Below are 26,461 nucleotides of genomic sequence, written 5' to 3'. Positions count from 1 at the left end.
ACACCAAAACAGGGGAGACCTCAACAGCCAATACTTATTTCACCTCACCTCACCTCAAGCCATTCCCAACTCCCTCCTCTTCAACTCCACAAACTGCCCCACCACACTCTCCACCGCCTCCCTATAACTCCTCAACCCCCCAAACACCTCCTCCGTCTCCCCCGACTCCACAATCTGATACGCATTCCCCGTCGTCCCACCCAGCGGCAGAATCCCCTCCTCCACAGCCCCCCTAAAGTTCTCCCTCGCCACCTCCAACGCATCGTCAAACACGATCTTGCCCCCATCGCCGCTCTGGAGGAGAAAGCTGCGGTTGCCGGGAACTTTGGCCGTGTCCAGAGCAGCGACGTGGATCCGCGCCACGTCGTCGATGTGCGTTATCATGGCGGGTTTCTTGTCGCTTTTGACGCCTAGGATGATAGACAATGGGACGGCATTCGTGCTTTTGAGGAGATCCTCAGATTTGGTGATGAGTTCCGAACGACCGATTACGAAACCAGGCATGATATTGACGATTGTGAAATTGGGGGATTGAGTAGCTAGGAATGTATCTGTCGCGTGCAGGGAGAGCGCTTTGGAGTTGAAGTAGGCTTCTCCGGGGTCGGCCCCCCATGGGGCGGTGGGGAGCGGGGAGCGGCGCGTTTGGGGCGTGTAGGTTGTTGAGGGGTCGCCGGACATGAGGGCTTGGTTGGACATGAGGGCGACGACGGAGGAGGTTAGGACGATGCGGTGGATGGTGGGGTGGAGGAGGGCGGAGTTGAGGAGGGAGGTTGTGCCGTTGATGGCGGGGAGGATGATGTCTTTTTCTGGGTCGTTGGTCTGGGGATGTCTGTCAGGTGAGGTCATCCCCTTGGAGTAACATGACGGATGGGAAAGATGTACATACCGCCTGCGGTAAGGGACTCGCGATATGCAGTACGCCAACTACATCTTTCAGAGCTGAATCAAAAGCTCCCTTTACAGTGATATCTGGCACGACAGCAAAGTCCACAACGCCTTTCTCAACGTAAGGAGCGATCAGGACATGTGATTTGAGGGTTTCGATCTGCTCTGCTTTCCGGACTGAGATGCGCACTTTGTAGCCGGCTTGGAGGGCTTTTGTAAGGACGGCGAAGCCAACGAAGCCGGTTGCGCCGGTTATCTGGTAGTGCGTTAGTGATGTGACTGGGAGGAAAGAGGGAAGGAGGCGTACGAAGATGAGTTCTCCTGACATGGTTGCGGTGGTGGTGATGTTTTCGGTGATTGAAGTGTAGTGCCGAAAGTAGCAGTCGGGGAAGACGTTCAGGCGGAGTTGAGAAAGCTGGGATAGTGTGAAGTGTTAAAACTTGAATCGCTGTTAAGCAACTGAAGACAGAGGTCGTCACTGTCAACAGCGACCGTCCTTAATATATACTTCCATCATCCTAGCCTCGGATCCTTCACTCAGCACAACATACTTCCAAGCAAGCCACAATCCCATCACAAAGCACCCCCTTCTCCTCCCAAATCTTACATCCCTACATACCTACATACACATACCCATCCCATCTCTCATCTCTCATCTCTCATCATATGCCCAGCTCCAAAAGAAGGCATCCTGAGCCCATTTTTCATCAATTTGCTTCGCAACGTCCGGGCCAGTGATCAGTAATCTCGATCTTGCAGACTCCCAAAACCTCGCTTAAAGCACTTGGCGATGCGGGTTAGGTGTTGATGATTGGAGAGATGAGGATTTAACGTTAACGGCCAGAAGAGGGTGAGAATATCGTGTCTTTTTGTTATTCAGCAGGTTTGCGTAAGTGTGGAGTGGCTTGAGGGTTGGATGTAAGGTACGGTGTAATGCGTCTAGCATGGCCGCGGTACTACCTTACCGATGAGGTTGTGTGAAGGTAGGTAGGTAGTTCTGGTGAAGTAGTGGGTTAAGCTTAAGCGACTTCGGCGTTATGGGGTTGTGCAGTGCTAGGGAGTTGAGATGTGCTTGGCATAGGGATTGAAAGAGGTGCTGAGTAAAGTAAATTTCTCTATCAACCCACGTAGAGAATGTACCGGGAATTTGTTTTACAGGTGAATGATACAAAGAATTAAGGCGAAAGACTACAATGAAGGACAGATAGGACAAGACAGCCTCCAGAATCTGAAGAGAACTTCTAGTACGATGAAGAAAAGTCGAGGTCGAGGAAATTATAGAGCTGAAGCCCAAGGAGACTTTGAGAAGAGAGGAAAAGTCTTATACTGCAGAGGCACCATCGAGGGCACGTCTTATGATACATGCTCCGATATTTGAGTGACTTCTGAGACCGTGGCTACTCTGCCATAAATCATTATCAGTAGTTCAAAGTTCACTTGAACTCAATCTTCTTTTAGGATAGCGTCTATGGGACCTCCCATAGTCCTGGCCCGGCAGCAATAGTGACGTAGACAGGAACAAGCCAAAACTCACGCAAAAACAGATACAAAAAGATGCCAAATGTAGATTTCATTTCTCTCTGGATATCACCTTACACCTCTCCTCCGTTTATTCCACGCCTTAATATCCTTCATAGCACCCATCACCAGGGGGACAGCAATGGGTCCCAGGAGCGGCATATAAACAGCCACTTTATGCTCGTCAGGGAAATACACCTGCCCGACCATACTCTTCTCAAAGAATGCCTTCTCAGCAGCTTCTTCCGCAATCCTGGCATTCTCCAACCCTTCCTTCCCACCAAGTCCATCACATGCTTTGCGTAGATGCTCGATGGTGGTGTATACACCGTCTGCTACGCTGCGAGGAATACTGATACTGGGTAATGCGAGCGTGAGACGTGCGAGACTGCCCATAGTGCCGCTAGCTTTGAGGAGGAGACCAGCGCTACGGACGCGGACGAGCGTCATGAGGCGAAGAGGGAGGGAGCCTGTTTCTGGGGCTCCGAGAAGGGACATGAGTTGGTTGGAAAAGATGAGCATCGCTGGTCGGAGATCTGAGATGTCGGATTGGATGACTACGCCGCCCCATTGCGGGATTAGCCAACTCTTGCCTCCACCTTCGACTTCCATGTCGCCTATGTAGACGATGAAGTTTACTGTTGGGGCGCCGCCGATGCTAGGGCTTAGAGGCCATTCGGCTGCGTTGATGAAGCCGCTGAGATCTTCTTTCTTGAGGACATTGCCGCTTACGCCGGGTGTTGCGTAGAGCTGGACTTGAGTGTCGATTGTGAAGTTACTGATTGCGGAGAAGCTTTCTAGCAAGGGTTTCATGTGTTCTTCCAGTGCTGCTTCGATATCCCATGACGAAGGGACTGCGGTAGGGGTGAAGAGCGAGAATGTGAGATGGTAGGTTCGTGAGTACTTCATGGATCTGGTTGTCCACTTTGCCAGAGACTCTGCTACTTCCGGAGCCAATGCCTTGGGACTTCGCTCTGGTGGAGCAGAACTTGTGGAGAGAAGGTATGCGATCATTGCTTGCTCCTCGGCGAAAAGCCCTCTGAGGGTATTGGCAATATAATTTCCTAGTGAGGAAGAAGATGAAGAGCTGGACGGGATCTGATTCGGGGTATATTGTATATCGAGGATGGGAGCATAAGATTGTAGATCTGCCTCTGTACTTGCACCTGGAAGAAGTCGAATAGTCAATGCCACTTCCTCATCTGTTCCCTTGGACACTCCTGTCGTCTCTACAGAATTGTTCGCGGGTGGGGATAGTTGAAGTCGCAGATGATGCGCCGAGAAATCATTCAAATCGTCCAGCGCATGTTGTGTAGTTCGCAGAAGATGTTGAGCTTCATGATCCTGTAGAGAATCTGCCTCAATTGATATCCTTAATGGGAAGACTGGTCGACATGCCTGCAGAGGTTAGTATAGAGGTATCGCCGAATGAAGCATGAATCGTACCCTCCCATCAGCCCAGTCCATCATCTGATCTAGCGGCAGATTCTCCCTGTGTATCGTCGTCGTCATCCACCATATTGGCACACCAACAAAGATAATTGTAGCCCAGAACGACAAGATGACCCAGGTCCGTAGCCTTATGCTCTCTGCGGATTCAGGGGGCGGTTCCTTGTTCGACGCGATGCTCACTGCATTGGCAGGCGCCTCGTCTGATATCGTACCTCCAGTCTTCTCATCATTCCGGACTCCAGCTTCAGCCGCGACTGGAGGTTGTGATGATGTCGGCATTGCTAGTTGTTGATTGTCGCATTTCTTGCCAGATGTCGAATCAACACATTTCCATGTCAAGTCGTCGCGGGACGCGGAAGTTACAGGGGCCGACTGTACGCGACCGAGACGCTGTGGGGCATATTCAGGGAAGGCGGACTGGAGCCTCAGCCTCGTCTTCAGCGGGTTGGTCCGGCCGGCCGGTTCATTCGGGAGCAGCTCAAACTCTAAGAGACAGACAGCACAGCGAAGCACATCCTTCTTCTCTTCGCAAGACTTTCGTTTCTGACCTGCATGCCTTGGTACTTGTCGATCAAGTTCGACACCATGGGAGACCGGCTTCAGCCACACCATATCGTCATAAATTACTTAAAGCATAACTTTTAGATCAGACGATCCATAAATACATCTGCTATTTTCGACATCACGCAAAGTACCTTGGTGGCTGGTAGCTTCACATCACTCGGCAACTTCAAGATAGCCTCTTTCGGACATCAGTAATATTGACCGACCAAGGCTCTTGAGTCTTGACTCTCCCTACCCCGCGAGTGTCCATCCCAGCGCTCCGGGACGCCAGCGAATGAAGTTGTGGGGAGCGTGCCACTTCGCCTCCTGAGACTGCTTTGGGGATCGACCTCGCGCGTGAGCCGAGGCACGCAGCAGCTTGTCCTCACTTCACTTCACTTCCCAACAAACGGAAAATCAAAGGAACTTGCTACCGGTATCTTAGTGGTAGTGAAAGGTCATGGCAATGACGCCTTGTCTTCACCTTGCCTCTCTCTTTAACTTCCTTCCCCTGTCTCTCTTCTATCCTGAGCCCTGTTCCTTTCAATCCTAACCACTCAAGTAGTGAAGGGAATGTCAAAGTGTAGATGAGTTCTGCTCTAAGTTGCCACACCTGAGACACACGACAAAACATTACCTTCCACTCATTGCGGAACAGCAACCTTCATAATGCCAGGTTTGCAAAATTCTCCTCATTCCATGATATTCACTGACAGAATCCAGTGCCTTTGGCTGTTGCAGCACCAGCTGCTCTAGCAGGTCTGGGATATTTCAATGCCAGAACGGGGTTCAGTTACGATTGGCGGTTACTGGGCAGCGCACTAGGAGCTCAAATCAGAGGAGCAATCCGAGAAAAGAAAGACAGGTTGAGCACATTCTATCTCCTCGAAGCTCATGCTCTTGGCAAACAAGCCAACCATCCACTTCTCATCTTTGAAGGTCGGACTTGGACGTACAAACAGGTCTACGACAACGCACTGAAGTATGGACAATGGCTCAAGACGGTGCATGGTATCAAACCAAAGGAGATTGTGGCTATGGATTTTATGAACTCGGAAAAGTTCATTTTCATGTGGATTGGGCTGTGGGCGATTGGTGCCAAGCCTGCGTTCATCAATTACAATTTGAGTGGAAAGGCATTGGCGCATTGCATTCGGGTTGCCAAGGCCAACTTGGTACTCATCGATCCTCAAGTCAGCGACAATGTCTCCCAGCAAGTTCAAGACGAGCTTTCAGGGATTCGCTTCGAGGTCTTTACTCCAGAAATCGAAGCTAGTATCGCAACTATGGAGGCGAAGAGAGAACCAGATTCCGCCAGGAGCGACGACAAGATCCAGAATATGGCTATCGTCATCTTCACAAGCGGAACTACTGGACTTCCCAAAGGAGCGATTGTCAGTTGGAGTAAGATCATTGTTGGAAGTGGTTTGGTCCCTGGCTGGATGTCATTTACGAAGAACGATGTTTTCTACACCGTAAGTTCTACCCCCAAATTATGTACCAATTTAACATCCCTCAGAGCATGCCACTCTACCACTCTTCCGCCAGTGTCCTCGGCTTCTGTACCTCTGTCACAGCAGGTGCTACCTTCTCCCTCGGCAAGAAGTTCTCCACGAAAGTCTTCTGGGAAGAATGCCGCGCCACCAATGCAACAACTATCCAATATGTCGGCGAAACCTGCCGATACCTCCTCTCCGCACCTCCTCAAATCGATCCTGTGACAGGCGAAAACCTCGACAAGAAAAACAACGTTCGTCTCGCCTTTGGCAACGGCCTTCGTCCAGATATCTGGAACCGATTCAAAGAGCGTTTCGGCATCGAAGCCATCGCTGAGTTCTATACCGCCACGGAAAGCACATCCGCAAGCTGGAACTACAGCCGCAACGATTTCTCCAAAGGAGCAGTTGGACGGATCGGTACCATCGGATCATTCCTATTCGGCGGCGGCGCAGTGATGGTCGAACTAGACTGGGACACCGAACAACCCAAACGCGATCCCAAAACCGGCCTCTGCATCCGCGTCGAGAAAGGCCAACCAGGCGAGCTATTATATAAACTCGACCCCGCAGACATCGAGCGGAAATTCCAAGGTTATTTCGGCAACAAGGGCTCTACAGAAGGTAAAATCATGCGCGACGTCCTTGAGAAAGGCGATGCGTGGTTCCGGACGGGGGATATGATTATCTCCGACAAGGAAGGACGAACTTTCTTCAGCGACCGAATCGGCGACACATTCCGCTGGAAATCCGAAAACGTATCCACTAACGAAGTTTCCGAAGCTCTAGGCAACCACCCACAAGTCAAAGAGGCGAACGTCTACGGCGTGGAACTCCCGCATCACGATGGCCGCGCTGGATGCGTGGCGCTTGTGCTTGCTGAGGAGCCGAATGAGCGGTTGTTGAGAGATCTGGCGGATCATGTGCAGGCTAGTCTGCCGCGGTTTGCGGTCCCGATTTTTTTGAGGCTGACGAAACAGATGGAGTTGACGGGGACGAATAAGCAGCAGAAGCATGTGGTGAGGAGTCAGGGGGTGGATCCTGGGAAGATGGGGGAGGATGAGCTGTTTTGGTTGAGGGGTGGGACGTATGTTAGGTTTGGGGAGAGGGATTGGAGGGAGTTGAATGGGGGAAGGGTGAAGTTGTAGTTTTGGTGTTGGGTTGGGGTTTGGATGGCTGGGAGTGGATTTGAATTTGGATTGGGATGGGAGACGATAGGAGTGGCGCAGGAGGGGTGTTGACGCGTTTCTTATACCCTTTGCCATGATATACGAAACCACACGTTTATTTTTGCGCGTCGAAGACGTCTTTCAAACACGCCATACGTGTACTAATTCCTTACGATTTCCTTAGCCTTAGAATAAATGAATGTATCACACAATAATCTCAATTTCACTCAGCACATTTCACGCGCGAGAAGTACATATCAAGTATCAAGTCCTTGATTTCAGCTCCTTGAATTCTGCTTTGCTGCCCACCACTCCTCATCCCTCCCTACATCCACAACCTCTCAGTTTTGCTGCCCGTTCTCAATGGGAAATAACATAGGAAATAACAAATGAAACCACTACCGTTTTGATTTTGATTCCACAACTCCCCCCTATCTTCCCTCCTCTCCTCTCGTCCCTCCCCCAGCTTTCTCTGCGTAAGGAAATGACAGTGGGAAATTACAACAACAAGGAAGGAAATAACACTGGAAAGGAAGAACTGGGAAAGGGAAATCTGCCACTCCACCACTCTGCCATTGTATGGGGTATTGCTTCTCTGCAGCTGCTGCTTCCCATAATATCGATAGTGGTGTTTGTATGAGCAGACCATCAGGTGGAGATCGTGGTGGGTATTTGCTGCTTCGTGAGATTGGAAAGCGTGGATGGTGGTGTGGTGCGAAGGGCATCTGGGTATGATGGTTGCTGGTGGGTAGGACTGGTGGGGTTCGTGGGGGGTTTTGCTGCTTCGGATAGAGAAGGTGGAAGATCGGTGGTGAGAGAGGAGAGTACTGCAGATAGATATTAGTTGATGGAATTGAAGAAGATGAGGATACGGATAGGATTTGAGATGATGGGGTTGATGTGGATGAGAAGTGGTAAGTCAAGATGGTGAGGACTTACTTGATTGTGAATAGTTGTGAATGGATGAAGAGAGACTTACGGGAGAGGCTTGCTTTTCTGAATGCTGCTCTTGAAGATCTTTCTAGTCTTTGCTGCCAGATCAAGATTGTGGCTCTGTATCCTTTCGAGGTAGCAGATCCGCAAGACAGGCAACAGATTCCTTGAGTTCAGCGGGGAGTTCGTTTACAGCCTGAAGAGCAGCAGCGCGGCTCTCACGGAGCGTATTGATGCTACTCAAAATCCGAGGCAGAATAGTGGTGTCACCATTTGCAGGAGTTAGAGTCTCCACGAGTTCAATTGCTGCAGCTTGCTTGTAAATCTTATCACTCATGAGTCCGGTTGCCAGAGCCTTTTCCAAGGTGATTTGGGCAGCAGTGAGATCACTTGAGAAAGCCTGCAGGTCTGCAGTTGTCTGTTCATCGATGGTCGTTGCTGCACTAACAACGCGAAGTAAACTTGATGATAAAGTAGTAAGAGCGGCTTCATTTTTCTTCGAGTTTTTCAAGGCTGACTGTTTTGCTATAGCAGACGATTCGAGTTCCTGGATACGAATATCGCGATTCGCAATCTCTTGCTGCTGTTGTTCCTGATGCTTTGCCTGGCGCTTATCGTTTGCCTTTTCTGTTGTTTTGTGACTTGCTACCGTGGCCTGATGACTTTGCTGCTCACTCTGCAGCTGAGCTTCGAGAGAATTATTTTCTCTACGCACCTCTTCCAATTCGGCTTTCATATCGTTTGCTATTCTGTCTAAATTGTTTACTGATTCTTCAAAAAGTTGCAGTTGGGTAAAGAGGCGCTGGTTTTCCTGCTTCAATGCTTGTACTTGTAGGGTTAAAGCATTAGAATCCTTCGGATCCGATTGCGGGATACTTTGTGGAAGCCCACCCAGTCTTGATAAGTGTCGGTCGCTCGCCTGACGTGTTGCTGCTCCTGATTTCTTCGCCGCGGGTTTATCCTGAGTTCTCTTGATTGAAGGCTCGGCGAGTGATTGCTGCAATTCGGCGGTACCGATTGATCTCTTTCTTCTCACTGGCAAAGGTAGTAGAATATTAGGAGATAGGTCATGATCTGTTGCTGCATTTTCAAAGCCTGCGAGAGCTGCTGAAGCTGCATTGCTGCCTGCTCGAATGTTCGCTGCTGGTACTCTTGGAATTGGAATCGGCTTGTGGAGTGCCAAATATGCCTCCTTGCTGCTCGGGTTCCAAATCGGATCCGGACCCTTCTCTTTGACCTTGGCCTTGGCCTTGCACTTGCTGCTATTGGCACTGTGAATTTCAGGCACCTTGTACGCGTATGCGTTTCGATCAACTCTAAGATTGTCTCGGTCCCCGCAAAGCCAAAACTCGGAGTATTGTACGAAATTACCTTCCGAGTCCAGAGCCGGAAGGCCCCGTGGCAGTCTTGTGGTGAGCAGATCTCCGCTTTGATTGAAGTCCGCACCCACATATCTCCGATATTCGATACGGGGCACTGGAGAAGCAAGCAAAGCATGGAGTGCACGATCAGAGTAGTACGCGTACTTGGGAGCCTGGTCCCAGAAGTCCTTGCTGGTTTTGCTGCGCTTGATTATTAATGGATCAAACAGTACCTTTGCTTCTGGCCAATGGTGAGGGTCTCCATCTCCCATATCTGGTTGCCACAATACAAACTTTGTCTTTGGGTCTCTTTGTACAATTCTTGCACGCTGGCGGGCTTCTGTTTCGGCGTTGGATCCTTGGCTCTTGCTGCTATTTTGTCGAATTGCTGCGGGAGTGTTTTCAGCTTTACCGTTGGCATTCGATGCAGTTTTGCTGCTCTTGTCGTTGGTCTTAGTATCGCTATAGTCGCTCATTGAAAAATACTCGCTCTCCGAATCATCGCCCGAGGATGAAGGCTCTTGATCCATGGTTGCTGCCTACTGCACGGTAGATCGGAAGCAAGATGGCTACAACAGTGCGAAGTTGGGAACGAACCTGCGGCTAAGCCTGTGTGGATGCTATTTGCTGCTCGATGGGAGTCCTCTTTTGAACGAGAAGCAAAGGGGCAATGGAGGGAGCGGCAAATTGTTTGTTGATATGAAATTGGGAGATCGAATATGATGTTGTTGTTGCAGGAAGAGGGAAAAGTGGGCAGCAAGAAATGCGTTAAGTAAACACAGTGCGACGCCTTAATAGCAAAAACTTTGCTAGCGCAATATGATTTATTATTGAGATGCCTGATTGGCTCTTTAGCGCCTAAATGAGGACCGCAGACTCGGACTTTGGGGAAAGTGGGCCCTCGCTTAGGCCAAAGTAAACAACGCTTGCAGTAATTTATCTATTTGGCTAACTTTGCAAATACCTCACCAGCAGGCTCTGGGAAGAGTAGTAGAACTTGTAGCTGGACTAATGAGATCTACACATCTCGCGACTGTCCTATCATCGTGCCCGATAGTGAGATCAATTTTTGGCTTGTTGCTATTGTTGTTGCTGTCGTTACTCCTCTTGCCTGGGAACAGCTCCACTCTTCTCTGGTTGATGTGGCTGGCAACTTCATTTTCCTGCCTGATCGATGACTTCCAATCTGAGCCTCGTCGTGGAGCACCGACGCCGATACCATTGACTAATCGCGATTAGCCCTACACGTGCCACACACCATTTAACAACAGGGGTGCGTACCGTTTAAAGGGCATTCGCCACCCTCATCGAGATACCTACAATTACAGCATGCGCCACCAAATTCACCCGGGACGACGATGCAGCTTTGGAATGGTCCTTTACCTTTTCCGCGAGTGCAACGACCACAACATCTCGTAGCGATATCCCCTCTCAGCTATCCGAGTGTTGCTTCTAGGCTAGCGTCCCCTCTGTTCAAGCCAACGAGCCTCTTCTTGGCTCGGAGGCGAAGCTCTCGTTTGATTGGCAATGCCGATATTCTCTTTGCTGTTTCTGTAGCATCTATCGGCAGGTTCGTGAGCTGGGGATAGTGTTCCGTCGATGATTTCCTGAATGGTGGGAGGGGCTTCAGCTGACGGTTGCATCCAGGCTGGACTGGATCTGCTTTGGAGAGTCGTTTCTTGGGAGCCAGTTTTGGGTAACGCGGCTCGGTAGGTGTATCTTCAATTGATGGAGGTTTTTGCGTCAGGGAATCTGATGACTTCTGGTTTGCTGATGCTATGGGACCATTTGCTGCGCCTCGAATGGTGAACATAGGTGTTTTGCTTGTAGGCTGTTCTATTGTCTTTGGAGAACCAAGATCCTCGGCATCGTGACTCTGGATAATAGTTGGAGTTGTTATCATGGGTGCGACTGGTGCTCTTTGAGTGATGCTTGGTAGCGAAGAAATAGTATCACTTCGAACTTGATGGTCTTGAGTTGAGGTTGCCGGTTGACATGGAAGCAGGTTTGACATGGATGAACTAGGGACCGTCGGTGGTGAGGCTGTTTCCCTGAGAATTCGATGCAGCGTTGATTGAGGTGGAGCTGTTGTTCTAGGAGACCAATCGGGCTCATTGGACGGCTCGGACACAAGGGGTATGACAGCAACTCGCACTTCTCGGAGCGTATCTGAAGCTCCAGCAAGTGGCACTGATTGATCAATACCACAACACTGTCTTGTGAGAGAATCTGTATCATCAGAGCTTTGCTGTAATGTTGGTTGCTTCTTTGCCGCCACTACCTTGGGCAAGGATTCTCGTTTATTAGAGGTCTGTTTTGGAGGTTGTTGCGAGCGGGCGGCTGGTACCTTCCGTGCCGACTTCGTCTTTTCTGACAGTTTATCTTGGTGATATGGTGCAGTTGTTGTCGATTCCACTAATGTTTGAGTGACTGTTTTGGGAGCCGACCGGAGGGATGTCTTCTCCGACTCAGAGGCAGGTGATTTAGGGTCGTTCTCGGCGATTTGTTGGACTGGTGCCGCGGTTCCAGAAACTGGGCTTTGAAGAGTAATTGTAGATATTGATTGAAGGGAGTTCTCATTGGGTGGATCTTTAAGAGAGGAGTATTCGACCGGGGTTTGGGGATTGGATAAGTTTAGGGACGGCGGAGACACAGGGAGAGGCAAGTCCTTTATTGACGAGGACAATTTCTCCACAGCTACGACACTGTTGTCGTTTTGAGCGACTGGAGTCGGAGATATTGGAGGAGTGGGAACATTTCGTGTGATATATGGTGGGTAAAATTGATCCATCTGATTAGGGGCTTCTTGCTGGAATGATCCGGATTGCTGGTTACTGATCTCAAGACATGGTACATCCGAACATGCAAGCTCGGATTTGATGGCAGTGTCTGGTGAGTGGTGTGATGAGTTTTCGTTCTCCATATTCTCAGGCTGTTCGGACTGACGGGGCGACAGAAATAGACTCGGGGAATCGATCATGGGTGACAAAGGCCGTCCATGATTCAGTTGAGGGAGACCATTTGCCTGACGTTGATGTTGTCCGACATAACCATGATCAAAATCCGCTTGCGACAGGCCAATATGTAATTGAGAAATTGGCATTTCAGTACCGGCTGTTGTCGGTGCAGTGTTTGGGGTGACATCCAAACCTCGCGTTAATGGGCCTGCGGTTGGTGTTTTACTCCTCCTCCAACATGCCTTCATATCATGTCTGCTCTTTTTGCATGGTGAAACGATGACAATTTCGTCTTCGCAATCTTCTGGCTTGACACTCGTGGAAGTTAAATCCTGTGTCACTGTGTTTGGCAATCAGCTTCCAACGCTGTGTATTAAGAGGGGACACTGGATCAAATCTTGATGAAATTCACCTGGCTCCAATGGTATATCGACAGTCTCTAGACATCGTTTTTGACCACGACTCAGTTTTGATACCGATTTCAACTTTGCTTCCTTCTCGCGTTTTCTGCGTGCCATTTCGGCTTCCTGTTTCGCCCGAAGCTCTGCTCTCTTTTCGCGTGCTTGATTTCCAAATTCTGGAGAACTTGGAGGTCGGCTAGCTCTTTCGCATGTTGCTTCGCTAAATCTTCGAGCATGTACAGATCCTCCAATTCTGGAGATATACTCCTTTCGAGACTCATGATGCTATGTAAACGCAGTAAATATGATGGGGAACTTGGAGAGAAAGATACAAAGGACTCGCGATCTGAAAACCAAAGCCGTCGCGTTGGAGCGCGTCGCGAAAAGTAGAACAAAGAACTGAGTGTTTGGCGTGCACACGTGATCCCCCTTAATCTCAATTCTACCAGTCAATTCTACCAGTCTCCAAGCCCAGCCGAAGAAGGTTAAGCGAGACAACAAAGTTCCACCTAGGTGTCTTTGCCCGTTTTGATATCACAGGGCAGGGTCTTCATGAGTTCAAAGCGGCCATGATGCGGGGAATGAATTGAGCCTAAAATTGCTTTTTCCACAAAGCGTTGCGCAAGAGCCTTGATTCTCCAGTACAGTACCTGGGGCTCCAGAGGCTTTTGTTTGCCTATGAAAACTACGATACAATAACAGGATTCTATGTCACTTTAATGCCGAGCATTGTTATAGCAAATAGATTCGGCCTGCGACGACTCAACACCTCTACGTGGTGCAGGCTATCAACTCCTTTAGGAAGCTAAGATTAAGTCAAACGACCTGCTGTTCTCTTACATATAGTATACCGATGATCGAGACAATACAGATACGAAACACAACCTCCGAAGAGCGCTTCGTAAAAGGTCGACCTTAGAACAAGGCTATAACAAGGAGGGGTAGGAATAGGTTCTATCCTATAGTCACGGTAAGGGGGGAGGAAAGGCAGGACTCGGAGGAGGGTTCCCAGATATAGTCGCGTAACAAGGAGTTACTTCCGTTTCTTCTACTAATAACTCGTGTAATAAGCGTACCTCTCCGCCTCGTTTATATCGATTAAGAAAGGTTCGTTTATATTCTACGGAAGAGATTAAGGGAGTGTAAGTAGCCTATTAAGTCGAAGAGAGTTATATGAGTTAGGTAGCTAGAGGTATCGTAGACTCTAGCGAAAGAGTATATATCTTATAGTTTCAAGAGAGTCCTCCCCTTCGGAGAGCGTAGTTGCTAAGTATAAGGATCAGCTAGCTGAGGTTTTTGAAGTTTTTCCTTAGTCGTGAAGTATAAACTACGAGTAATATATCTATCGGAAGGTATACCTAAAGAGGGGTCGATCTTATCGATATACGAGGATAGCACGCTATAGCAAGAGAGTAAAGGCTACAAACCTGTTTACTATAAAGTCGCATTCAAGAGTAGTAGACTGTCTTATATAGCAGCGAAAGCTAGTTAAAAAGGATAATAAACTGGAATTACATACACATAGCAAATGGATTCTATTGCACTCTGAGACTTAGAATCATTTAGGTTAATTGCGCTTTTGAGCTCAAGGCCATTAACCCTAACCTCGCGCTACAGGACAATAGCTTTTGTTAAACTTTGGCCGGCATGTTGAATACTCAAATTAATGAGCTGCAGGGGTATGATGGACTGTCCCCGCTTGGATTTTCTGTGAACTGGTGTGACTAAAGTGCTTAGACAATGAAAAGGGCCCAGTCAAAGAACAGGTCAGGCACAACTGGGAAGCTGTGGGGTTAGACAAAGGAGCAAGTCTGAATTTAGATTCAAGGATAAATACCAATTGTTCCTCACAATGTAGTCCTGTTTGGCTTCAAGATCTTTCGTTTGTTGTCAATTTCAAAGACAGCTGAACGGATCACGACAGCCATCTTCAAGATGACATAAATAATATCCTCATCTGGCACAGATCCACTCTTCAATACGCTCTTCCATATATACATTTAGCTTGAGTAAGTACTGCCTCCAACGTCGAGCATGTGTTTTGCTGAAGTTATAGTTTACAACGGTTGTGGATGTGTCGCACAGCCATTGACACACTGCTTCATGTATCCTGGTGAGGGGTATGGCTTCATACCACGACGGTGCCCTGATTTCCAACAGTGTCCACCTCGCTACTATGAATTTGCATGTGCTAGGCATAAAATTCCTCCGAGCTTATACAAACGTGCAGTGAAGAATATTCGCCATCGTTGGAAAGTCTTGAAAGAGAGTTTCAACAACCTGCACACAGAAAATTGACAAGCAATGCTAGTGAGCACTCGCTCCGTGGGACTGGATCCCAGAAGAGAGAGAGAGAATAATTAGCTCCATTTCAACAAAAATTTGTTTCTTCGAATCTGTCTCCATGTAGGTACAATGGTGGAGGCTGGCCACTGTGATCATCATCAACATTATCCCCACCCCCACTGCCTCTCTCCTCAATGTGATGCGCCAGGAAAAACAGAATGCAATCAACAAAGCAAAGCAGGAGTGATGCGAAATACCTGTTTACTGTGTACAGATTTTTTCATACGAGAGTAACCTCCCGTAATTCCAGGTGCTGTTCGAAAAACTCAGGGCAAAATGGACTATATGGTGCCGTCTTACATATTGAGGCAACTCCAACTCTTTTCCACAATTCGATATTCTCATCCTCTTGCTCCAAGATTAGACCAGTACAGCGGCAAGTATGCTGGATGTGTAGATAGAATAGCTTCCGGGGTGATTTTGTCAGGTTATCCGTATCGTCCAGGTCTAACTGAGCTTCTGCAATTTTGATGACACCGTCATTGATATCACTTAGAAAACTATCCTGAAGCGAAAGTGATTCTATGTTCTTTCCTTGATCTTCCACTGTCGATTTATTGCTCTGAATGCAGATGTCGTAAGGCAGGATCCGTGTCCCGTAAAGCCATCGTTCGTCGTGATCACATTCCTCGATGAAGGCAACAGGCACAAGTAATGCTCTGACCTTCAAAAATGGCCTATCAACTCCGAGTCCAGATTCTCCTAAATCAATTATACTGAACGGCAGTCTCTGCAACCATGTGTGGTTCTGATGTACATCTATGAGATCGTTCACCCAGTTGATAGGTCCGTCCATGGCTGCCCATGACCACGATGGTGCGCGATATTGTTCCGGTTTTGAGAGATCCCGCAATGCTCGCCAAAGAAGATCGAAGTGTAGATTACCATTCCACATACCTGCGAAAGGAATATATGTATCAGCGATTCTCATTGACATTTCCGCTGCGACACTCTTGATAGCAAGAAGCTTGTCAAAGTCTTTGGTCAGTTGTCTCCTGCAATACCGCATCACCGTACTCGTCCAACGATCATAAAGCTGCTTCCGATAAGTGTCTTCTGAGCCCGGCGTAGGGATGGCCAGACCAGCGCTTTCATAGCGTGGCCACAACTCAAACTGACGAGTCGATTGAAGTGGTTCTCCTTCTTCCGAGAGTCGACAACTTCGACACTCGAAATAGAGCTTGTTCTTACAAAAGTGTAATGAACGTGTAGAGACAGCACTTCTTTGTCCGCATCCCGTCTTCCACAAAGGGAGTTGTTCACCACAATCATTTGACGATAAAGCACTCCTGCTTGACAAAGACAGATTGTTTGCAAAGAATTAATGTGCAGATTAATAGAAATCATTCTTGAAGAAGGGGACCTCCAACAACATTTTCTCTTTAATTAAAATGTAGCGAGAATCATATCTCACTAACTCCCACTGAAACCAAGTCTTCCATCAAAACCTCAACCTGATCATTGGCTCCAAACAAGTTATGCATGGGGAAAGCTACCTAGCTTGCACTTCCTGGCAGTGCGGGCACGTTAATAAGCTAAAGGCTACATTAATCGCTCATGAAGCTTCCGTTGCCGAGAAGTCGCCAAAATATCCTCACAGCTGAAGCAAACCCCGCCGTTTTCCTTCTTACGCAGTCGTCAAAAAACCTGTCCAGTTTACTGTCGACAGCCTCGATGTTCTTTCGTTGATACATGGGAGCGTCAGCGCCGCCTGATTTTCATGTGCGAAATTCTCCAGTTTCCGTGACTCCCTAAGAATAATCTGGACCATGGATTACAAGGCGTCTAGAAACTTGAAAGACTAAGCACAATTGGTACACCAGAACAAAGCAAATCAAACAGAGTAAACCCTGAGGCTTGTCAGCAAAGAGAGCCGGAAGAACAGTCGGAATCTTTTCCCATTAAATGTCCAGACCTTCGTTCGTCAACAACCACAAATCTATTTTTTCATTTACCTACGCCAAACATCTTACCCTACTACCAGCTCGGTACTGATCATGTGTAATCTTATAAAGGTCACTTACAGAAGTTGCAATCACTTTGATATTGTCGTCGACGAAACTTGCCGAGGGCATCCGAATTGCAAGCATGAGGAGAGACCGATCCACGAGCGACGCTCCGCCAGGGGGAAAGATGACTGTAAATTGATCGTGCAGAGTAAGGAACCATATTGTTTCAAATGTACACAAAACCGCATTGACTACCGCAAGAAGAATAAGAATAGATGTAGTGTCATGTAGGTATCAGATGTGCTTCTATGGAGACTGCTGATGGTGACTTTCCTAGACAGAAAGTTCACTTGCTAAACGAAATATACATCAATCAACTGCAACCCTGCTATAACCACGAACCAACCAAACTGAGTGACAATCACAATCTCGAGAACAAAAGACTCTACAAAGGATGAGCCACTGCCCTCCTACGACGGTCAACGAATTGGAAGGCTGCTCCAATCTCGGAACTGTCTTATGTTCAGAACAAGTCTGAGAACCACTATACACAAGGAAAATATGAGTCGCCTCTGTACTATACCAGACAGATGAAGAACAAGTAACAGATTTTGTGTGCATAAAACAAGCATGCTAGCGTTGCTATATAATGCCGACACGGTCTTGGGAACCATTCCTATCAACTTCTCTATATTTCAAACCAATCCTGATACTCATCAACAAGTATAAACACAGCGCTCCTCACAAAAGACGCTGTAATTCAGATATCCATCGCCAATATGTGTCAAGGACCCCAGTTGTTGTACCTGTGTGGACACCCCACTGGGATGATGAAGTACCTCTATTGTGACCGGGAAAGAAAAGCAATCAAAGATGGTCGTGAATACGGCCTGTGTGATCAATGTCCTGACTACGAACGTGGAGGATCACCCCAGTACCGAACCTTCAAATGCAAATATTGTGTCAAGGAAGAACGCGGGCGTGAGAGAGCTCAGAAAGTGGGAATCGAGTATATCCCTTGTATCAAACCATCCGAGACCTTCAAGAAAGCGATTGATGGTGCCAGAGCTCAGGAATTGGGAATCGAGAATATCCCTGCTATTAAACCATCCGAGACCTTTAAGAAAGCGGTTGATGGTGGCAAGAACATCGCGAGAAGAATGACAGGAGGCTTGAAGAGATCGGTCACCACTACTTTCAAGAAAATTCGTGCGGGAACGATGAATTTGGTTCAGAATCACCAGAAATTCTGGGATGTCGACCTGAACAGAAGCACCACTTTCCCTGTAGACAGACAGCATCACGCCGATGTTTGCCGAGGACCAGGTCCGAGTAGTACTATTCGTCATCGTCATTTCCACCCCGACAATGATTGAGGGAGCTGGAGTCTAAGTCCCAGTTGAGCCAAGTCTTGAAACGAGACTACTCTGACGTCGACACAATATCTTGCTCAAGTCTACTGAGTAATTACATTGAAAAACTAGGAAGAAGTGTTAGCCGGCAAGGTGTCAACACAACCTGGAACTTGGACTTGATCCGCTCTGCACCTCGACTACAAATGAGCATGCCTTTCGACAAGGTAACAAAAATCATAGAGGTAAATACTCCCATCCAGCAACTAGACATCATCCAGAAGAGCTAAATCAGACTTCCCAAGGAGAACAGAAGAGCAAGACAGATACACACACCAAAGCAATACATTCCCTTTCAAGAAAAAACACCCGAAATATTCTTCTACGTTGACGCGACAAATCTAAATGATAATAACCACACTAACCAACAAAATAAGTAAGTGATCTATACTCTTTGATATCACTAACCCTCAAGCATCCAGCGAATTTCGCTAAGCAAACAAGTACCGTAGTTGCTCCTCATTCATACAACTCCAAAGATGCGCATACGACCAGGAACCAGTCCCCAACCCGTGATCTCGGCAGTCATTCAGTATGGCACAAATCTGTCTATGGGCATCATCACAAAACGGAATTCCGGGCCCCCAGCCACAGATCCGAGAGTTATTCCGCTCCAGAAAACTCTTGGCGATCACAACAAAGGCGCATTGCCAGAACAGATGCTGAACTCCCATAGCCGCCATGTAGTCTTTGGCACGACCCCAGTCTCTTTGTTGTGTGGCTAAGCGCCAGGAATGTGCCCATGGAGCATTCAGCTGGGCCAGCCCGTGTCCGAATTTCATGTCTGCTGTAAGGAGGGCCAGGAATAGCTGCGGTTGCTCGTCGTCGAGGACATTTTCCTCGACTAGGTCGAAGAGAGTCTCGTCTGTGTGGCTCCACCGGGTCCAGTTTACCGCCACAATCGTTTGGCAGTAATTACTCTGCTGTAGGAAACGGATGGCGGACTTGAAGTACTCTCCACCTGGTTCCCAGTTTCGGAGCAGGATTTCCAGAGCGCGGGGTGCTAGCTCAGGAGACATCGATAATAAGCGGAGGCTTTCGGAATCTGTTCTGGTTGAGAAGAACATCAGGGATGAGTTGACAAGAGGGGTCTCTTTTATTGAAAGTCCAGAGAGATCTTGTGACATTGATGAACGATGACTTGGACTTTCAGCGAAGTGAGTTACTGATGAACTACTGGAGGATGTCGTGACAGGTGAAAATGGTTGATATATATAAGAGTGGATTTCTGATTGAGTTGATAGGGAGCTCAAACTGCTGCTACAGTTCTCATTGACCGAATTCTGAATGTACTCATTCTCTGGCAGATTGCGTGGCGAGTGGGTTGCATCTGGCGTATTCGAATCGAAATTCGAGTGATGACTTTGGTCGCCTGTTTTCGACCTGTACTTCCACATCTTCCACTCATCGAGTTTCATTTTGTAAGATCGAGCCCTAATATGTGTTAGATGGATAAATTGGAATGAGTTGATAAAACTGACGAGGCTGTAAAATTGTGTTCGCGAGTCATAACATCTCGAACCTTTCCCAGAGTGAACCCTTGCTTTATATAAAGATTTTCAATCTCATCTTTGTGGGAATCCCAATTTTTGGGCATGATATTGACTTTTAATGATCACTTGAATAGAATCTCGGGAGCTTTTTACCAGATAGACCTGGCGAATGATGGGGATACCCGGGAACAAGAACGGAACGGAAAATCACCAAATATGAGAAAGCAGCAGGTGAGACCTGCCCCTGGAGCAAGTTTTGTCCGTCCATGTGCCTCATCTCTGGTACAGCAGCGATCGCGCATTAGCTGCAGGTTGTGGTTTTCAGTGGCTGAAGTCTCAACATCAGGCGGGCGAAGAACCCCCCACACTGATAGGTCTGTTGCACTTTCATCCCACGCAGGGGCTCAGCGCCGGCCCTGATTTGCGGTAACGTGCTGCAAGGACGCCGTGGCATGGTTGAGAAGTATTGGTTTTGCATGCTGGGAAAAGCAGCGTTCCCAGGGTGTACGATCCGGTGGTGATGACTGGTCTAGGGGAGGGGATGCCGAAACAATGCAAATACCATTTTTCTTGGTAGGTGGTACAGACTAGTCACTCACTGGCACATGCAATGCCCCGGCATCGAAGAGTCATTGTTAGAAAATGGAAAAAATATTCCTTTGGCGATTCGGCAGATTATTGCGACGCCATGTGAAAATACATAATATCTCTTACCTTAGGAGATTAGTTCAATGGTGATATTTTGAATACAAGCGATCTATGCTGCCAAATTGAAGAGATTCAGCCTCAGTCAACATCAACTTTGAGGGACATGCATACCTACTTCCTTGCGAACACATGCTGGAGAGTGGATCAAGTGAAGGAAGATGTGGCAGTCAACCTCGTAAATAATACAGCTGATCTTTCTGAGAATCGCAACTCAAATATAATTCTTCTTGCATAGATTATAAAACCTCCATCGTCGCTCCCAGATCTCCCATTTCAACATTTCTATTAAGAACTCGTCCCATATCTCGGTATTAGCTGCCTTTTGGCGCTTCAATGTTTCGAGCATTTTCACATACTCCTCACAGTGCGTGTCAAACTTAGCTTCGTAGAAGATATTATCCTTAGAATCTCTTTGTTGGAGAGCAAGTAACTGACCACGGCTTATCTTGGACTTCAATCGTTCAAGTAAATCCGTTGCGACAACAAAAGTTGTGCAGTTGATGAGGAGGCTGATCGCATCGGCGGACATGACTTTTTGTAAGTGTATGGGTTGAAGGTCAAGCCCTTCTTGGTACGTTTCTACAGTGATGGACGTATAGAGACTAAGCCACCATTTATAGCTCGGCGACTTACTATGGTATCGATCTTTGGGAAACCATCTGCAGGCTTTAAGTACTTTCGCTGTAAATGGTATCCTCTCAGCTGGCGTAAAGATCTGAATGATTAGATCAAAAATATTCTCAGGATCACTGCAGGAAGGACAGAACAAGGAGATGTCGAAGCCGTCTCTCCCAAGGAGGGAGTGAATGTGGGACTGAATAGATCTCCCTGAGGCCCATAATTTGTGGAGACAGCGAACAGCTTGGCAGGGAGAACAATCAATAATCTCAAATTCATCCATGTAATCCAATGGCGTAGCAGGTTGTGGGGAGATGGACAATGAGCCAAACGGATCTGGGTTACGGCGGCCGCCTATCGGGCTTGTAGAGCGGCTCACTTGGCTCCCTGGACTGTGTACAGGGCTGCTTGGGCAATATGTTGGAGGGTCTGGTGAAAAGAACTGGCTCTCGGAACGTCTCCCATTAAGTTCGTGGCCTGTACTGGGTCAGACTACCATTCTGCCTTTGAATACATTCAAGGAGTTGGTGCATACTTGTCCGTAAAACAACATCTGCAATCATTTCATGAGACACCGGATCCTCGATAATGCTTGAACTCCCTACATTTAGCGCGCTATCAGTAGCCGTCGTACATGAATCATGACTAACAAAGTGAGATATCGGCATACCTGGAATGCAGTCCACCTCGTTCCCTACGGTTTCCGTACTCATGCCAGTTGATTCATATGGTTCGGAGTCCATGCTAGTGCCAGCAGGGAAGAACATCTGAATATCTATACTTGTTCCCACAGAATCATACTGCAGTGCTTCCGTGTTTGTGCCGATTGATGTATACAATTTGTCGGCTCCAAGAGCTCTGTCTCTGCTTTCTTCCGCGGCTTTGAGAAGCAATCGTAGATGTGCGGTTTCTTCCATGGCTACTGTTTTGCCCCATTCGAGGATGCTCATCGCATGTTTATGCCAAGGCAGCCTGACATCCATCATTGGGCCACTGAGATCATCCAAAAGCTCCATGTAATTAGACCAAGCAACGGCCTCTGAGACTGTCGAGTTGCTCTCTATATCTCTTGAAAAAGCTTTCGCCTACAACGAAGAGTGCGCTCTCCAACACCAAGTGCGATGCGAAGTTACTGGAATCTGCCGCGGCAGAAAGAATACGCTTGGCATCGGCCCAATATGTAGCCTTATAAGCTGTTTCCCAAAATGGTTCTGAATCGATAGGTTGGAAGTCTGGACTTGGATATATCCCGTTGACATATTGTTGCCTTTGCGACTCGCGACTTTCTAGATCTGCCTCGATACACGCTCTTCCTAGTTGTAGTCTCTCGTAGATATCAACCCTCTCTTCGATCAGCTGAAAGATAGTACCTCCTGAGAATGTTTTAAATTGAACATCAAAACGATAATGGTTATCCAGGATGAGGTCTTGAGACGCTCTCAGATAGGATTCGCCAGACTGCCATTTGAGCAGTAACGCCTGTAGCCCAACGGCTGGTGGTGCCCATTGAACTAACGACAGAATGTCCTTCGCATCTGTTACGCCAAGAGGAAGAGTGATGCCATAAAGGGCAGCAAAGCGTTCCTGGGTTGCAAAATCGATATCTGAGATGACTTGTGGTTGAAAGGTGCCAGGCAGCTGTCTTGGAGATGCTACTCTCGGCTGCGAAATTTCAGGTGTGAAGACTGCTGTGCCTGTAGGGATTGGAGTGGTGACGCAGCGAACACTTCTTTTCTGGGCTCGTCGACTTTTAACAAAGGTATTCTTTTTCCATCCTAAGCTTTCAAAATACATCCGATAAGCTCGAATGCTGAATGACATCAGCAAGTATCCCAAGGCGTATTTCAACCATGCTACTCACGATGCCTCGAACTTATGGTCTGCAGCCATGATATCGCGAACTACTTTCAGAGGCTTTCCCTCCACCATGTAGAGCTGCCGGATATCCTCCTCATGACTACTCCAGTTCTTCGGCATTCTGCGACACTTGGCGATTTTTTCTGCTGGGGACTTGAAGTGTCGTTTTTGTCAGTTGAAGTCAATTGGAGTGATACTTGAATGATTGCACCCCGTTTGCATCTTTGAGAAGGTGCAATTGCACCTGGAGGTTGGGTTGGAAGTAAGCCATAGGTGCAGCCTGACCATGCTTGGCAGCTGGGCTTGCACACCAAGGAGGTGCAGAAAGGTGCAGGAAGGTGCAGAAAATTGCCAACCAACCATCGGAGCGTAACGAATGCAAGAGCAGTATTAAATTAGTTTCCTCAAGGTTGCGGGTTGAAGCCGTTGGATGAGATTTCGGCGGTAAGGTCCGGTCTGAGTCGTCGAGTCGCTACCCAATAGCCAGGATTTTGGTCTGCTTGGGTATTGAGTGTGCCAATAGCAGTCATGATTGTCATGGGTTCTGAACCGTAAGGTTCAAAATCTAGACGTCGAATATGATGAGTGATGACTTTTCCGGATGCAATCTTGCGCATCCGGAACCCCTTCGTTACTCGAATTTGCAAGAGACATTTGGTTCCTCGGTGGCTGTGACGAGCGGCTACTGTAAAGCCAAAGTGCTTCCCATAAGGCTGGCGATTCAAGGCTGACACAGTCTGCCTCGGCCTGCATCTTCTTGCTCTTTATTTGACTCTCTCGCCATACATCGGGCCTGCTGAGACGCATATCTTCTATCGCAGCTATTGAAGCTTATGTCCGATGCCAAACCAACGCACACCTTGGGTGCAATGCGTGTTACGAGTTTAAGCCAGCTCTAGACCTCAGTCCAGATGAATCTATACCCGGATGTCACACAGATGCATGACGCTTTGCTGTCTAAAATCGGCCATCGTGATATCCCTGAATGAGCCCAGGTGTTGAAACATCTCGCTCCAGGGACGAAGTCAAAAAGAGCAGCCTAGACCTTCACAATTATACCGATGCCATCTGGGTCTGTCCTCCTTGAGTCGTCACCTGCATGTCCAATGTAATGTCAGTTACAAAATCTAGCAAGTGCTGCCGCCGTGGGGAGCACAAAAACAGCCGTTGTACAAATTGATGAGGGGTGTGGGAGAATGTGTTGCTTGGCGGCAGGGTACTTCCCCAGCGTTCCGGTACTTACAACCCAGGGTGGATGGACTCGTTGCAGCATTCTGCACCTTTGTCCCACGACTTCCCCACGCGAGAACTTCGGCATGCACTTCCAGCCTTGAACCTGCCTCTTGGCTGTAGAAGTGCAGCGTAACGCAATGGGGAGCTTTGCACACTGGTCCTTCACTTTGCACCTTTCTCCCACGTAGGCACGATGATGTCGAGTTGGTAAATCCACAGCATGCCGGGGAATGAGTACCTGAGCACAGAGAAGCTTATCGTCGTGCTCGCCTCATGTTCCGTATTGCACCTTTATAATGGCGCACAGAATGCGAACCACCAGCACACGTCCTGGAGCATATAACACGATGGCTTTCCCACCCAATTTTCCTATCTGTACCGCTTCTTCGACCTCCCATCGGCGCATCAACAACTCTCTCAGATACATAGAGCAAGACTACTTCAACTTATATCAATCGCAACAGTCATGAAGCCATCTCAGCAACAGCCCAAAGTGGTCGAACGCACAAGCCACTTGACTCGGTATGTGGCTACCACCTCCTTAAGATATTGTGCTCGGATATGGCTGACCACTCATGAGCAGGGCCTCCTCCACTTCCGCAGATAACGCCTCCACTCTCTTTGGCCCAGGTTACAATGACACCACCACATATGCCTCTGACATTTCGCATTTGATCAACGCATCCCATGTATCTCATGCTATCGCATCGAGCTATCATGCCCTCACAACCCACGCTTTGCACCAGCATAAGAGACGCCATGCTCTGCCCCGAAGCTCTGTTGACCTTAACACGACTCGTGCACACCAGGCCAGTCAGGTCTCAGCCAGCCTCGACGAACTCCATGTCGAATTGCCGCCATATTTGCATACCAAAGTGGCAGAAGACAACGTTTTCAACACGCCCATGGCTTACTTCGAAGAATATCCTTCACCTCAATACCAGCAGCTCGGCAACTACCACTCTCCTGCTGGATTGCAGTCCAGCTACACTCAGCTTCGGCCAACACCAAAAGACTCGCAGGAATTCAATGACTCCATGAGAGCTGAATTCGGCACCCAAGAACACAGTTATCGAGGCTTGACGTACTGGGTACTAGATCGGGAACGCTACATGCATGTGAGAAGGAATGATCGGGACATGATCGACTGGGGAGAGGATCTTTCGGGTATTGGTGCACAATTTGATAACCAAACCCACTCGGAAAAGGCAGCCCCCAACAGTGGTGTTGGTGAAGAAGGGTGGAATACCACGTGGGTGAACTCAGCTGAGAGACACGCAGGCTTGACAAGAAATGACAGGTAGAGTTGCGATGACAGAAAATGAGTGAGACTCCGAAGACCACTGTTTTGACTTCGGTAGAATGGAATGACAGAAAAGTTTTCACCTTCCTTCTCGAAATTTGAAATTTGATACTGAGGCTCGAATGCGCTTTCGAACACATAAACCCGAAGAAGATGCTGCGATCATTAGGTTGTCTTCTGAAAGAGGCTCGGTGGTGACTGATGAAAGGAAGCTTGGGGGCCAAACCTCGAAATCACGATGAAATAGAAATTGTAAGCGAGATTTAGGGAGACGCTAAAAATAGGCTCGCTACTGTAAACCTCGTGCCGAGGTCTCTGCTCCATAACTTGAGATCATAGCGGACCTCTCTTTCACTTTCAATAATCAACAATCTGATAGACCAGCATCGACTCGGCCAGGAACGATCCCGGCTTGTCGAGTTGTGTCTCTCATTGCCCCATCCGATTGCTTGTACATGAAAACCCAGTAAGGACCGCCGTGAGGAATGTCATCGGAGCTTTTGTCAGCGAGTCTGTCAGTACGTGAACGAGAACGAGCGAGCGAGCCTGTAGATTTCATTTTGGGCCTGCAGGCTGTGGCTGTTGTGTAATTCCATTGTCGAGCTTTGCCTAAATCCAAAAAGATAACACCAACACATTGCAATTTCGTACAGCTGGTCGAGATCAAGATCCTAAGTTCTGTCGTTTTTTGTAGTTTTCTGTCATTTTTCTCAGCAGGGCGTTCGCCAAACTCGGGCTAGCCTGCAACTGTTCCCCGGATGTGCAGCAGAGCCGAAGAAGGGTGGAGGAGAGCAAGTCAGCCCGCCCCCTTTCACCGGTTCAGGAAG

The 26,461-nt window shown here is 48.1% G+C and overlaps 11 protein-coding genes across 11 annotated transcripts; 3 read left to right on the top strand and 8 right to left on the bottom strand.

Annotated features, from left to right (window-relative positions):
* Nucleotides 1–54: 54 nt before the first annotated feature.
* ONS95_006222 (uncharacterized protein) lies at nucleotides 55–1,213 on the bottom strand (the record flags this gene model as incomplete). Its single annotated transcript, XM_058499670.1, has 3 exons — nucleotides 55–819; nucleotides 887–1,141; nucleotides 1,193–1,213. 3 exons carry the CDS (start codon nucleotides 1,211–1,213, stop codon nucleotides 55–57), a joined length of 1,041 nt encoding a protein of 346 aa, XP_058350714.1.
* A 1,147-nt stretch (nucleotides 1,214–2,360) lies between these two features.
* Nucleotides 2,361–4,467, bottom strand: GPI17 (GPI transamidase component; the record flags this gene model as incomplete). The annotated part of the gene is made up of 2 exons (XM_058499669.1): nucleotides 2,361–3,801; nucleotides 3,850–4,467. 2 exons carry the CDS (start codon nucleotides 4,465–4,467, stop codon nucleotides 2,473–2,475), a joined length of 1,947 nt encoding a protein of 648 aa, XP_058350713.1. The 3' UTR covers nucleotides 2,361–2,472.
* Nucleotides 4,468–4,759: 292 nt separating this feature from the next.
* On the top strand, nucleotides 4,760–7,280 carry ONS95_006220 (uncharacterized protein). The gene is made up of 3 exons (XM_058499668.1): nucleotides 4,760–5,074; nucleotides 5,122–5,873; nucleotides 5,918–7,280. Exons 1-3 carry the CDS (start codon nucleotides 5,068–5,070, stop codon nucleotides 7,040–7,042), a joined length of 1,884 nt encoding a protein of 627 aa, XP_058350712.1. The 5' UTR covers nucleotides 4,760–5,067; the 3' UTR covers nucleotides 7,043–7,280.
* An 822-nt stretch (nucleotides 7,281–8,102) lies between these two features.
* On the bottom strand, nucleotides 8,103–9,887 carry ONS95_006219 (uncharacterized protein; the record flags this gene model as incomplete). The annotated part of the gene is made up of 1 exon (XM_058499667.1): nucleotides 8,103–9,887. The coding sequence occupies one exon, from the start codon at nucleotides 9,885–9,887 to the stop codon at nucleotides 8,103–8,105; it is 1,785 nt and encodes a 594-aa protein (XP_058350711.1).
* Nucleotides 9,888–10,792: 905 nt separating this feature from the next.
* Nucleotides 10,793–12,832, bottom strand: ONS95_006218 (uncharacterized protein; the record flags this gene model as incomplete). Its single annotated transcript, XM_058499666.1, has 2 exons — nucleotides 10,793–12,654; nucleotides 12,727–12,832. The coding sequence occupies 2 exons, from the start codon at nucleotides 12,830–12,832 to the stop codon at nucleotides 10,793–10,795; spliced, it is 1,968 nt and encodes a 655-aa protein (XP_058350710.1).
* A 2,449-nt stretch (nucleotides 12,833–15,281) lies between these two features.
* ONS95_006217 (uncharacterized protein) lies at nucleotides 15,282–16,333 on the bottom strand (the record flags this gene model as incomplete). The annotated part of the gene is made up of 2 exons (XM_058499665.1): nucleotides 15,282–16,028; nucleotides 16,079–16,333. The coding sequence occupies 2 exons, from the start codon at nucleotides 16,331–16,333 to the stop codon at nucleotides 15,282–15,284; spliced, it is 1,002 nt and encodes a 333-aa protein (XP_058350709.1).
* Nucleotides 16,334–17,775: 1,442 nt separating this feature from the next.
* ONS95_006216 (uncharacterized protein) lies at nucleotides 17,776–18,386 on the top strand (the record flags this gene model as incomplete). The annotated part of the gene is made up of 1 exon (XM_058499664.1): nucleotides 17,776–18,386. The coding sequence occupies exon 1, from the start codon at nucleotides 17,790–17,792 to the stop codon at nucleotides 18,384–18,386; it is 597 nt and encodes a 198-aa protein (XP_058350708.1). The 5' UTR covers nucleotides 17,776–17,789.
* A 467-nt stretch (nucleotides 18,387–18,853) lies between these two features.
* On the bottom strand, nucleotides 18,854–20,019 carry ONS95_006215 (uncharacterized protein; the record flags this gene model as incomplete). Its single annotated transcript, XM_058499663.1, has 2 exons — nucleotides 18,854–19,856; nucleotides 19,904–20,019. 2 exons carry the CDS (start codon nucleotides 20,017–20,019, stop codon nucleotides 18,854–18,856), a joined length of 1,119 nt encoding a protein of 372 aa, XP_058350707.1.
* A 669-nt stretch (nucleotides 20,020–20,688) lies between these two features.
* ONS95_006214 (uncharacterized protein) lies at nucleotides 20,689–22,158 on the bottom strand (the record flags this gene model as incomplete). Its single annotated transcript, XM_058499662.1, has 2 exons — nucleotides 20,689–21,718; nucleotides 21,777–22,158. 2 exons carry the CDS (start codon nucleotides 22,156–22,158, stop codon nucleotides 20,835–20,837), a joined length of 1,266 nt encoding a protein of 421 aa, XP_058350706.1. The 3' UTR covers nucleotides 20,689–20,834.
* A 103-nt stretch (nucleotides 22,159–22,261) lies between these two features.
* On the bottom strand, nucleotides 22,262–23,218 carry ONS95_006213 (uncharacterized protein; the record flags this gene model as incomplete). Its single annotated transcript, XM_058499661.1, has 2 exons — nucleotides 22,262–23,051; nucleotides 23,103–23,218. The coding sequence occupies 2 exons, from the start codon at nucleotides 23,216–23,218 to the stop codon at nucleotides 22,262–22,264; spliced, it is 906 nt and encodes a 301-aa protein (XP_058350705.1).
* Nucleotides 23,219–24,797: 1,579 nt separating this feature from the next.
* ONS95_006212 (uncharacterized protein) lies at nucleotides 24,798–25,635 on the top strand (the record flags this gene model as incomplete). Its single annotated transcript, XM_058499660.1, has 2 exons — nucleotides 24,798–24,853; nucleotides 24,915–25,635. 2 exons carry the CDS (start codon nucleotides 24,798–24,800, stop codon nucleotides 25,633–25,635), a joined length of 777 nt encoding a protein of 258 aa, XP_058350704.1.
* Between the last annotated feature and the right edge of the window lie 826 nt (nucleotides 25,636–26,461).

This window comes from Cadophora gregata, assembly GCF_030347475.1.
Source record: "Cadophora gregata isolate MNR1 chromosome Unknown scaffold_17, whole genome shotgun sequence".
NCBI lineage: Eukaryota > Fungi > Ascomycota > Leotiomycetes > Helotiales > Ploettnerulaceae > Cadophora > Cadophora gregata.
The sequence above is the reverse complement of the archived record's forward strand: the minus strand, read 5'-3'. Positions and strand labels throughout refer to the sequence as shown.

Coding starts and splice junctions, on each gene's coding strand:
- ONS95_006220 (XM_058499668.1), top strand. Junction 5,874..5,917: donor AGAACGATGTTTTCTACACC/GTAAGTTCTACC, acceptor AACATCCCTCAG/AGCATGCCACTCTACCACTC.